This window comes from Alosa pseudoharengus, unplaced genomic scaffold (assembly GCF_046254945.1).
Source record: "Alosa pseudoharengus isolate Yale_2024_CS ecotype anadromous, Long Island Sound unplaced genomic scaffold, YU_APseudo_1.1 YU_APseudo_1.1_scf_11, whole genome shotgun sequence".
Taxonomy (NCBI): Eukaryota; Metazoa; Chordata; class Actinopteri; order Clupeiformes; family Clupeidae; genus Alosa; species Alosa pseudoharengus.
The window spans coordinates 30,390,771-30,404,253 of NW_027468576.1; the positions used below are offsets into that span (position 1 = coordinate 30,390,771).

The window sequence follows — 13,483 nt, forward strand, 5'->3', positions numbered from 1 at the left end:
GGTCTAGCTGGTGAAGTACTATCTTTGCTCTTGTCCCTTCCATGCTAATCAGTGTTCAAAGGCAAGAATGTCTTGTCCCCCAACTGTTTGGATAAACAATTAGATGGCAGTCCAGAGATAGCAGAGGGGATTGGGAGACATAATGTCAGCTGCCTTGCCAGGCACATGCTGAATTCGCTCCCCTCCCAGCAGAAACCACTAAACAGTCAGAACAATGGCCAAGGCATCCACCTAGCTCAGAGAAAGTAGGCCATTCCATTTACCAACGCTGGAGAAATGTGGCAGCCAGGGAGTAAGTGGTTTGCAATAAAACATTCCACGGTGTATCAGTCAGCCATGGAGATACTTTTCTGCTTCATGCTTACTCACAGAGACTGTAACTACACCCATGAAAAAATAATCTTATCTGAACCTGAAGAGAGTGAGGTCAGTTTGGATGTGTATACTGTAAACACAACCAATGTTGCTTTAGCAGAAAATGATACATGCACATTATATTAAGGCGTTTAGGATGTAACAATATTTATAGGATACTTCTTGATCAGTTTATGTAGGACAAAGCATGAGTAATGAGAAACTTTTTTATATGGATAGTGCGTCATTCATTTGTTTTGATTTTGTTATCAGTTTGCTGTTGCTGAGTCAGTGCAGTTCTTGTCAGTTTCGGTATTGGCCCACTTATTTTGATAAATTATTGGTGGGATATGGCGATTTTTTTTTTGTATTTCTAACATAAAACATGCATATTTTCCTGTTATGTTGGGTTCAAGTGTGAATCTGTAGAGATCAGGATGGAGAGAATTGAGGGAAAGCATGGGGTGGAGGAATAACACTAAAAGGAACTTTAGATTATGCTTAGAATAATAAAGAGAAGGGCCTAGCTGTACCGAGGCACATTCCTCACGTCGCCAAACTCAGTCGTGGCGCAACTCCTCCCCCTTATGAACTGCGTCCTCTCTCCTCGAGTCTTTAAAACTGCCTCGGAAGTAAGTTTGTAGTCAGTCTGATTGTGGACGCGTGTGAGTGAATTTCCTCTGACTTTTGAAGGAGAAATTGATAGAAAACAACATTCGACATGAGGTGCAAAATGAGTTACAGTCTTCCCTGCTCCCCCGGTTCATCGCCACCTTATTCGGGGCGACTGATGTGCTACCGAGCGCGATGCAGCAGGTAACAATCTCTTGGTCTTGGCATTTCTGTACATTGCTTATGTGCTTCTAAGTGTTAGAATAGATGTGTGTTGTGAAGTTTGTCAGGTGGAATTTAAGTGTAGCCTACAGTTCTCTGATTCTGTTGCAACGTTGAATTGTAACCAAATGTTCTAGGCTTGAGTTGTTTCGGAGGGACATGGGCAGTGTGGGTGGGAAAGGGGGATATATTGGCCATTTATCTAGGTCACTGGACCAGATATTCTAAAAATTCCTTCATGTAGCCAAAACGCCGCCGGGGAGGCGTGTGTGTATAGTGTTTCTGTGCCATTCTGACATGTTGCGCGTCACGTATGGAACGTGCACATAACACGCTGGCAACATGTAGGCTACAGATGAATAGGATCGGTTGATGTTGTGGCCTATATTTGCAGTTAGGACTGCACCGGTTTAACTTTTGATGTGGATGGCCGTTTTGGTGTTTGGTTGACGTGGTACCGTATTAACTTGTTTAAAGTGGTAAATAAGCTTGCCTTAATCTGTAGCCGATGCTATAGGCGTTCTATTGAATTCTCCTTGTTAACGACGTGATGATGAATCGATGATGAACGAATGCCACCAACACCATTAGTGTCGCAATTGCATGTGGCCTTGTAAGCTTCACTAGCACTGTAAACTTGCACAGTGTATAGGCTGCAATGCATCATATAGTAGCGTACAGCTGAGCCCACAGCGTCCGCTGGAGCGCCTGCTGTTGGAGTAGTAGTGCATTGCGGGGAGGTCTCTTTGTTCACCAGAAAACGACGGAGAGGCAGCACAGAGGGAGCATGGGATTGTGTTGATAAACTGGTTAAGTTTATATCATAAGGATAGAGATCTCAGCGGTGTAACGCAGGCATTATCGGCTTTGCACAGAACGAAGTGAGTAAATCCATACGTATTGTTGCAACATTAATATCCTTGGTCTTCCTGAGAAGGGGTAGTCTATGTTCTGTCGTGTTAGCACAGCGTGTTCCCTGGAGAAGAGAATGCAATTTAGTCCGCGCCAACCCAAAATAGGATTACATATTAGATTTTACAGGTCGAGTGGGTGGATTTGTGTCAATTTGCTGCTTATCGTGTACGTTCTATGGGTACAGAAAGTCTGTTTTCTCTACATTTGACTCGTGGCCAACTCGTGTTCCTTATTCGGAATGATAGGAGTTCAAATCATACCTTGATACGTGAACCGTCACAAACTTTGGGAAATTATACACTTTTGATAGACTAAATGGTAGGCTACCTGAAAAGAATCCGATAAATCGGTGACGTTTGTTTACGTTTGGAGGGGATGGGTGGGGGTATTTCAGATTGGCGATAAGTATTACTAGCTATACGTGCCTTGAAATGTATCACTAATTATTCAAATTACCTGCCTTATCATGAAAAAAAACAGACATCAGGGTCTACTGGGTGTGCCTTTACGGTGCTTGTGGATGTGCACCACACGCGCAAAATGCCTTGTCACGTGGGGCCTGTGCGCTCTGCAGCTGGCTCAATGTTACCTATTGAGAGGTGGCATTGTGTTGCCAACTAATGTGTTCTTCCGGACAATAACGTTTTCAGTGCTTGTGTTTGCACGTCTGTGTGTGTGTGTGTGTGTGTGGGGGGGGGGGGGGGATCCGCTTTTAGTGTCCCACACCCTGCCCTTTATGACCGCAGCGCCATCTTCATTGTTCACGTGTAAACTACAGATGTGATCTCAGGACAGTAGGTTTAAGCTGTCGCGTGGTAATATGATCCATCTTATTGGGAGATGGCAAATATGATCAGATGAGTCATTAAAACATGGAATTGTGATATCTTGCCAGGATTCCTGAGACGTGATTCCTTGACTTGATGTCATAAATGATCTTGTTGGAGCTTGTTCTTTCAAATTGAGTCTGCTGTTGTCCCCTTTTTTTGAGGGTACACTCACTATGTTGGAATGTTATCATCCTAACATTTCTCTCCTTCTCTTTTCAGTGCTTCTGGAGCCAGTGTTGTAGCCATTGATAATAAAATCGAGCAGGCAATGGTGAGTGTGGCTGTTTTCATCCTAGCCTATATTTTATCTTAAAATAGCTCAGGGTAGCTATTCTTACTCTGCAGTGGATGGGAAGTGGCGGTGAGACCATATCAGAGTGTGTCATCATATAACCACAGTGGCCTTGAAAGATCCTACTTTGAACTTTCAAATTATTGTTTAGTGGTAGCACAATTCCAGAGAATTTAAAGAAAACTGAAAATGTTAATCATGTTCTGAAGTGTTTTAACTGACCGACCTGACTTTGTTTTGAGGTTTAAATCTGTCCATCACTGTCCCTAATGCGTTTCCTATAGTTACACTTTATATGGCTGTGTTTGTCTACCAGGATCTGGTGAAAAGCCATCTAATGTATGCTGTACGTGAGGAGGTGGAGGTCCTTAAGGAGCAGATTAAAGAGCTGTACGAAAGGAACTCTGTGCTGGAGAGAGAGAACGCCGTGCTAAAGTCTTTGGCCAACACTGACCAGCTCTCCCAGCTCTCGAACCAGATTACCACCCCCCCGGGCAGCACGTCGCCCCCCCAGCAGCAGCAGCCTTATCAGCCCCAGCAGAACCCCCCCACCAGTGCCGAACCTGCAGCCCCCCCCCTCCAGCCCCACAACCTCTCCTCCGCCTGAAGTGCTTTCTCTGTGTCTCCCGGCACGGCACGGGATGTGTAGAAACATTTTAAGAATCAAAAAAGAGCAAACATCTTTGCAGTTTTTTTCTTTTTGTCAAGAAGAAAGGAAAAAAAAATCAGCCTTGTTTGTTTTTTTTTGTTTTTTGTTTTGCCACCGACGTCTTTTAACTAGTGAAGAGCCATGCTTCAGTGTGCTGTGTTGTGTGGCCTTCCCAGTATTAGACAATCATCATGTGAGTGCTTTCCTGTTCTCTGGCCGTGCGCCAAGCATCCGCAGCAGGGGCTGGCCCAGGGGTGCCGGAGGGGGCGAGGAGGTTGTGCGGAGTACGGAGAAGAGCGGGAAGGCTGGCTGGCTGGCTGGCTAGAGGCAGTGCGGAGGAGCTTGTCCAGCTGCAGCAAGTCCTGCTTAAGGTGTTGGTTCTGTGGAATGAGTTTTGACAGGGAATTGGACACTTTTGAGGGGGAATGAATGCTTAATTTAGGAAAACGGGGGTCTTGGGTGCGATGGTGAGCCTTGTTTTTTCCTTTTTGGTTTTAAAAGTCCTGTTTTCATGTTGCAAGAACTGCGCATTCAGTCATTTCCCCCCCCCCTTCCTTTTCTGTCTCCTGAGCTTATTATTCAACATGAAAACGACAGATAAAGACAACAGTTCAGATTTTACTGTTTTGCTGTTTTATTTATTACTGGGCTGCTATTTTCATAACGTAAATGAACAATGCCACAGAAATAGTTTAGTAGTGGATAAAATTCCTGGCTTATGAAATTTCAAATAGTCACACATTTGAATGTTGCACCACATGAATTAGACACGGTGAAGACGATAGAAATCCCTATGACAACTCGACACTAATGGCAATTATAAAACTGGCATTGCTAACAAACAGTAGGTAAAGTCTACAATGAATGTACATTTGTAAAGAGTGTAAAGTATTAAGAGCATAGCAAGTTTGTACAGGTGAAACACCAGTTCTTATGAAATGACAAATTTTAACAAATCTATAGTGAGATATTTTGATGAAGAAAACTTGTTCATTTGTTCTTTTTTTGAGAATGGTGAGATGATTGCCATACATCCCCAGACTAGTTGAGAAAATTAAAAAGGCGCATAGTTTGTTTTGGGAGGTGGGGGCAAAAAGCTGTGAAATTGTTCAACAACCTGTTTGTAACCAAAGAAGCAAAGCTGTGTAAGTCTATTTTTTAATTTTGTAATGCACACTATGTATTTTTTTTTTTTTTTACTTCACATCCGTTTTGTTTGGGGGGGATCTGTTTAGCATGTTCTGCATGATGTATAATCCAACCACTTTCTTACCTCATGTTTGTACTCGGCACTCTTATCGTAACATAGTAGTCTGTGAACAACTGTCATCTTGGAAAGAATGGCGCAAGGGTTGCTGTTTAGAGAGGTGGAAGGGTATTGTAGATGGTGTTTTGCTGGAGGATTTGCTTGGAGTTATTTAAAATGCGCTAGTACAAAAATGAAGTGAGCAGTCATCTTGTCAATGTTCAGTGATGTACTTCATATGCAGAATAAAAGGTTTTGGGGTGTGGACAATTCTAACATGTTTGACATGTAATAATTTAGATTCAGAACTGTGTACTTTGAGTACTGAAACTCCTAAAACATAGCAATTGAAAGCCAAAATTTGAGCACCTACAAAAGATGAACAGTTGTGTGTTTTATTATTTATTTTTTTTTTTTTTAAAGCAATCTCATTTGAAAGCGCCAGATCTGTGAGAAGCATATGATATGTCCTCTGTGTTTTCTAAATGTTTTCTGTGCCTCTTGTACCGTTGCTTCTGTACTTGACCTGGGTCATAGTTTGTAGCTCAGTATGAATCCATACCAAACACACATGGGTTACTTGTACAGTCTCGTCTCCTCTGCCAGATTTTCGTTTCCATTCTCCACTGGCATTGTGTGTTTTGTCTGAAGGAAATTTAGTAAACAAGCAAATTGTATTGTATGAACTTGATCACTGAGCCTTTGAGAGATCTTTTAAAAAAAAGAAATGCCCTTGTAATGTGCTATTTCTGACATTTTTTTTTGTTTTCTCCATCAAAATAAATTACTGTTCTATTTAGAACAACCCAATCATGTCAGATGCCTTGTGGTATTTATTTCCTTTTGACCTGTTCACATGCAGGTTACCAGACTTTTTATGGTGCTTTTGAACTTCAGACAATTTCTTGGATGAAATACGAATAAGAAAAATGTATTTGCACTCACATATCTACTCAATTGGAAATGTCCCATGAACTCACTCTCATTCCTACGAATGGGAAATGTCCCAATGAACTTACACTCAATTCTACTGAATATTTTAATTGTCACAATGAACTTACACTAACATTTCTACTGAATAGGAAATGTCACTATGAAGACTCAAGAGTTATTGTTTTTACTACAACCCCAAATCAGAAAAAGTTGGGACGTTGTGTAAAATGCAAATAAAAACAGAATGTATACAAGTCTCGTAAACCCAGATTTAACAGCAAAAAGGACATAGATAACATATAAATGTTCTATTTCATGGAAAATATATTTTCATCTTGAATTTGATGCCAGCAACATGTTTCAAAAAATGTTGGGACAGGAAATGTGTACCACTGTGCTGCTTCATCTCTCATTCTCAAAATTCTGTAAATGTTTAGGAACTGAGGAGACCAGTTGCTAGAGTTTTGAGAATGGAATGTTGTCCCATTACTGCCTCATATAGGATTTCAGATGCTCAACATGTCATGTTTTTTATTCCATCCATGATACACCTAATTTGACAGATCTGGACTGCAGACAGGCCATTAACATTAACAGGCCATACTGTTTAAATATGTGCAGAATTCATTTTGGCATTGTTTTCCTGATTCAAGGTCTTCCCTGGAAAAGACATTGCCTGGATGGTAGTATATGTTGCTCAAAACCTGCTACATCATTCAGAATTGATTGTGCTTTGCCAGATGTGCAAGATGCCTATGCTGTAGGCACTAATATGCAACTCCACACCGTCATAGATGTTGGGTTTTGAACTGAGCACTAAAACAAGTTGGATAGGTTGGAGACAGGCCCTCTCCTCTTTAGCCCAGACGAGTCCATGATTTCCAAAAAGAATGGCAAATTTTGATTGGTCTAACCACAGGACATTTTCCCACGTTACCTCAGTCCATTTTGAACAAGCTCAGGCCCAGATAAGACGGTGGTATTTTCTGTATCATGTCTCAATACAATTTTGTCTGTTGCATGGTTTAACGTTTTTGAATTATCAAACTGTGCACATAGACAATGGTTATCAGAGGTTTTCCTGAGCCCCTACAATGATTTTCTTTAGAGAAACAGGTCTGGTTTTGATGCCATGCCATCTGAGGTCCAAAAGACCACGGCCATCCAATATTGTTTTTCAGCTCTCCCTTGTTTGCAAAGATTTCTCTGGATTCTCTGAATGTTTTAAATATATGATGTCCTGTAGACGATGAACTCTCCAAATACTTCACAGTTTCATGTTAAGAAGCATTAAAATTGCATTGTTTCATCATTTGTGCACACAGGTTTACACAGAGTGATGAATACCCCTACATCTTTACTTCTAAGAGACCCTGCCTCTCTGGGATACTCTTTTTCATTACCAATCGTGTTGCCACTTACCCTAATTAGTTGTGAAACATAACTCCTTTTGTTTTCTTTATCATTATACAACTTTTCCAGCATTTTGTTACCCCCGTCACAACTTTTTTTGAAACATGTTGCTGGTTTCAAATTCAAAATTAACATATTTTCCATGAAATAAGTCAAATTGTCATTTTCAACATTTGATGTTGTCTGTGTCCCTTTTGCAACTAAAAATGAGTTTAAGAGATTTGCAGATTATTACATTCTGTTTTTATCTGCATTTTACACAACGTCCAAACTTTTTCTGATTTGGGGTTGTATGATAAGCATAAAAGTCTTCAGTTTGAGAAGTGTCATCATGTGCGTGTCAGCAGGCATGTTGTTTCCCACTTTCCCATTACAATCTTATGTGGGAGGATTGCGGTATCAATACTGGTTAATATGAAATTCAAAAGAAGCCGTCTCAGGAAGTCATGTCAGGGCATTGCTGTATCCACCACCACACAGTGCATCTGATTTCAAGTGAATTTGCCCTCAGGGCAAGCAGTGGCATGTCATAGTCTCATACCACTGATGACTCAAGGGATGAATCACTGGTCAGTGAGTGGTTAGCCACGTCACATTTAAACCACACCCTTGGTGCAGTGGTTGACAGACAGCAAAATCAGAGTGGAAAATGTTAAATACATAAGCTCTCAAAGAGCAACAGTCCCCCATGGGGTGATATCCATATTGGCTTCACCAAGTTTAAGAGCATTCACTGGAATACATGCACGTGTTGGCTGGTGAAGCCTATGCACGTATGGCCCAGTTTCCATGCGTCAACACGGACCTGTTTGGACAGGAATCCATTTAACATCCTCTGTGTAATTAGACAAGCAGATTCATGTTCACAATATTTCCTTTACATGGAATAAAGTGGAATACACCGTTTCAAGTTGTGATTTGTCAACTAGTTTCCAATAGTTGCCTTCTGGTAGGCATCGCCATTCCATCAAAGCCAGGGGTGAGAGATTGAGAAGGAGCTTTTTCCCCCAGGCCATACAGGCCATGATCACTTCATTAATACACAACACAACACTGTTTGCACTTCATACCCTTTTGACACTCTTCATAAATAAAGCCTAAAAGTATATTTATATACAGTAATATCTTGGTATATTTATATACTTCACTGCATTTGTTGTTGCACAGTGACACATGTGACATATAAATTCAAATTTCCACAGTATATGTAGAGCTTTGTCAAACTGAGGTCCGACCCTTCGGGCGATTCAGATATGATGCTAACATGCTGACATTATGCAGTCCTATTACACGGCTCTTCATAATACTGCAGAATGCTCCATTCACTTGAATGGGCCTTCCCAACGTTCGGTGGTCTGATATTTCTCGATAACAGACCATTGCTATAACAGACCTCTGTCAGGGAAAATGGGTTTTGTGCTTCTTATTCACGTCTTTCATATCACTCCGCAAGTAGTCCGGTCACTTCTTGCAATGGAACATCATTCAAAAGTGAAAGCAGAGGGTTGATCAGCTGTGTTCTAAAGAATGTTTGATTCAAGTTCAGCGTGTGTTACAAACTATTTGTTTCTCAGTAAAAGCCACGATGAAACGGTAACAAATTAATGTAAAGAGTCATATCATGTGCAATAGAATGGCGGTCATTATCGGAAAATAAGTCCCTTCAGGACAACACAAGACCCCTCCGCTAGCGCATCGGGGTCCTGTTCGCTCTGTCGGGACTTATTTTCCGATAATGACGGGGGTTCTATACATTACCCCTTACATATGTGTGAATGACACGACGCACATTAACAGAATCTCCGTGTGGTTGAACACGCACATTCAGAATCTCTGCATGTTCTTCGTTCAGGCACAAGCTCATTTACATAATGTGTGTCTGAAATACTAGGAGGGGTAGTGTAACAGTCGGATAAGTTCGGAATTCCAAATGGCCGGTTATGGTGTTCAGATATACGGCAACCGCTTGACATCCGCAGAACATGCGAACTTACACGTAGGTCTGAAAGCAGCTAAGGGCACTGGTACACACAGAATTTCACTATTAAAACAACTTGAATCCCCAGCCGTGGCACAACTGGCTGGGGCACCAGCACCGTACGTCGGCGACCAGGGTTCGATTCCCGCCCCATGGTCCTTTCCGGAACCAAAAAAAAAAACCGACAACTTCAGAAAGCACCAATTTCACAATCCTCTCGTCTCTTCGTCAGGCTTTCGGGTCACGTCAAACTGAATCTGAGTGTGCTTTCCACAGGCAGCTATATATATATATAGCTAAAACAAGAGTAAAAGATATGAAAGATGAAAGGATGATTTTTAAGTATTGTACAGGACATTTTGCACTGGTCAACAGTGTTGCCACACTTAAATAATAAGAATGATATAGGCTACAATCTAAGTAGCATGACTAATTTGGATATTTATATCCAAAAAAATAAGTTGGCTTTTTTTACAGCATTTTTTAACATAAGAAAATCAAAATCAGGTAAAAAAAATCGCTTTTTCTTACCTTTTATCAAATGTCATGTCCATCTGTGAAACTATTTTGCAAAATTGTAGCTTCTTGCACATTATATAGATCATATGATAGACCTTTCATTGAAACACAAGCTTCAGTTGTGATGAATTTGAAGACTTCTATTTAGACTTCTATGAAGACACGAGCTCCTAACTTACACCAAACATTTGTACATAAAAAGAGGATTAAGGTCTGTAGCAAATCCTGTCAGTAATCAAGGATCTTTGGTTGTGCCTTTTTCTTCAAATCTACTTATGACATCATCAGCTTGAAATAATGTTGCACATGCCATGTGAAAAGGCACGTAAAGTACAATTTGTACAGTATGCCTTATCACTATACTCATAGTTACTTGCACTTGTAATGGACCCATTAATGGATCAGCTGGTATCTGTTTGGGCTGGGAGCCACTCAGTCTCATGATTCATATCCTGGCCCACACTGGGTGAGGTTGCTTTGACTCCACATTGAATACATCAGGCTGTGTTTTGTCTAACACATGATGCTGTCATTGAGCAATATTGTAAGACAGTCATAGTCATAATGTACGTAAAGGCAAAGTAAGTTCCTTTCTTAAGAAGCAAGACAAAATTTTTTTTTAAATGGTATTATAGTAAAACGTTAACGTTTCATCAATGACTCAACAAATGTAAATTGTATCATATACCAGCATGTTTGCACATTTATCTTTCTATGACATACACCTAAAGCAGGATAATACAATAGTGAAGTAAATAAAGACAAGCCGTTAACTGAGAAAAAATCTGCACAAAAATAAGTACAAAATCATAGTAAGCACTGAATTCAGTGAAAACATTTAGTAGGCCTACACTTTTTTGCTTTTAAGACTCTTCTAGGTGTTCTTATCCAAAAATGGATACATTATTGTGTTTTGCAAAGAAGCATTTTTACACATGTCTACTCAGATACAAATACACACATACACAGTCTAAACTACACTAGTCATTATAGCCTGTTGCATCCAGATTTTGCTGTGTCACAAATCCTTTCTTTTGCTGTCACAAATGCAATAATAATATCCCTTAATGTTTCACTAAAGTTGGTAATAGGTGTGTTTTCCTGACATTTTTTTCTCCCTCCATGTCCTGAATGCGCCATCCAGGTTTGACTCTATTTCCATATCCAGTATTGCACATCCATTCCACCACCATTTCACCGCCGTGTGGACATTTTAGGTAAAGCAGTTGAGACAGTTTCATTCCAGTGTGTTCAGAACAGTGAACAGAACAACAGTATGCTGAGGAGTGGACATATCCCATGAAAATAAGGACAAAAGAGCCTTTCAAGCCTGTTCCTTCATTAAAGTATAAAAACAATAGAGTTTAGCTTAGTCTTTTGTTTTAGTTTAGTCTTTGCCAGTGCAGCAGCATCTGGATGGGGGGGGGGGGGGGGGGGGTTGGTAATAAATGTGTGGATAAGAGAAGAGTGTGTTTCAGAACCCCACAGGATTTATTTTGGATGGGGGACGGGGGGTGGGCTTGGGGTGGGCACTGTTGAGAGGCCCCCCACAGATGAGGAATGCAGTCAGTCATCAGTCCCCTGCTAAGAATGTTTGTGTGTGTGTGTGTGTGTGTGTGTGTGTGTGTGTGTGTGTGTGTGTGTGTGTGTGTGTGTGTGTGTGCGTGTGCGTGCGTATTTTTGTGTGTGTGTGTGTGGGGGGGGGGTTGTATGTGTGTGCGGCTGTGTGCAAATGTGCATACGTGCGTTCGTGTGTGTGTGTGTGTGTGTGCAAAGACAGGAAAGTGAAATATGATCTAGCAACCCATATAGCCACATTTATTTCATGCAACATTGCTCAGCCTTCCCCTGTGGATTCACCCCCTGCATTCAAACACTTTTTTCCTTACTTTTCTCTATGAATCCGATCACAAATATTCAATATATTCATATTTCACCCCCCCCCCCCCCCCCCATTTGATATTACACCAGTGAAAAGGGACTTCCATGGTCTATCCACATCACCACCTCTCTCCCTCTTTCTTGAATCATTCTACTGTTGGGTCACCAAGGCCACCGCTTCTGCCTCCTGGAGCTTGGGCCGTCGAGAACCTCTCTGACCTACATAAACACTGTGCTGTGTGTTTGCCCAGCTGCTGAAGAAAGTAACCCTTCAAGCATTCACAGAGTATTTGGTTTGCAGTCAGTGTTAGAACTCAGCCAGTTTCGATAAATGACAACCTTCACTTTCACACAAAGTTTTTGTTGAGCATATGCTGTCGCCATCTAGTGTAGGACACTGAAAATGGCAGAAAATGAGAAATTAAAATCTGTAAAGACCCAGTTATAATACATTATATGTAATAATGCAATTGCTCACCACATGTGATCTATTGAATCTCAAGTGTGAATTATGAATTAGGCATACAAAATGCAACAATTTGTGTTTTAGCTAGAAAGTCAACAGTCTGGAGGGGCAATTGGATGCTTCTTGTAAAAATGGCCTAGTAATTAGCCATACATTGGAATAGGAGGTTCTATCACTGACACAATTTTGGATGAGTTCCAGTGAGTGACATCCATTGTTGGGAAAGTTCACTTTCTACGTGAACTAGTTCAAAGTTCAGTTCACAAATTTTAAAATGAACTAGTTCAGTTCATAGTTCATAATTCAAAATTTTGAACTAAGTTCACACTTTCCAAAAATGAACTAGTTCATAGTTCTTTTTTTTTTCATATGTTGCTGCGAGCTATTATTTTTCAAAATTATTGCCACAGCCCATATAGAATGCAGTTAATTTGGGTTGAGGATCTGTCTTGACAGTCTTTTGATTTTGTATTGGCTTGCACATACCTTGAAAGGCTAGCCAGGTGCTTCAGTTCAGTGTGCCGTTTCAGGTTTGCTGTGGATGTGAAGTGCGGGCAAAGTTTGCACAGAAATGTACGATTTTTCCCATCCTCACCGACCTTGTCATAAAACTTGTTTAAATGATCATAAGACGCCTCCTTGCTGCTTTGTCGTCTACATCAGCCTTTCTCAAACTTCTTTGACCTGAGGCCCAGTCAAGGCATACTTTGGGGTCATAGGGCCCACCTACATGAACCCACCCCCTCCTCCCACCCCCCATCAAATTATAATGATATCACAATTATTATTATTTTTATACTATATTGCTATACATGCACTTCAAAACAGTCAATGTTTAAAGTGCTAAGATTGTTCACAAAAGTTTGTGAAAACATGCACATCAGAGTACTGCTTTACTACTGTAAAATATAATTAGGCCTGCAATGTTTTTGCATTGTTGGATGATGCTTGCATGAGAAATACTTCTCAAAACAAAAGCAATTATATGGGTGCCGTTGTTTTGGGATCTTTCCCTCATGCAAGCATCATACACTGATAGAATATTTATATGCTATTTAAATACATTTCATTTGAATGCCTGATTGTAAGGATTCAGGAAACACAACCAGCTTTTGTGAATGGTAAATGGCGGATCAGATCATGCGTAAATCACTGATCTGGAGATCTTTAGCT

The 13,483-nt window shown here is 40.7% G+C and overlaps 1 protein-coding gene across 1 annotated transcript in view; it reads left to right on the top strand.

The window, feature by feature from the left end:
* tsc22d2 (TSC22 domain family 2) overlaps window positions 1-5,938 on the top strand; it is a 29,763-nt gene extending 23,825 nt beyond the window's left edge. Inside the window, exons 2-3 of the mRNA XM_076278830.1 lie at window positions 3,153-3,204; window positions 3,542-5,938. Coding sequence (XP_076134945.1) covers window positions 3,153-3,204; window positions 3,542-3,832 — 343 coding nt within the window. The 3' untranslated portion in view covers window positions 3,833-5,938. The remainder of the gene's footprint in view (window positions 1-3,152; window positions 3,205-3,541) is intronic.
* The last annotated feature ends 7,545 nt before the right edge of the window (window positions 5,939-13,483 follow it).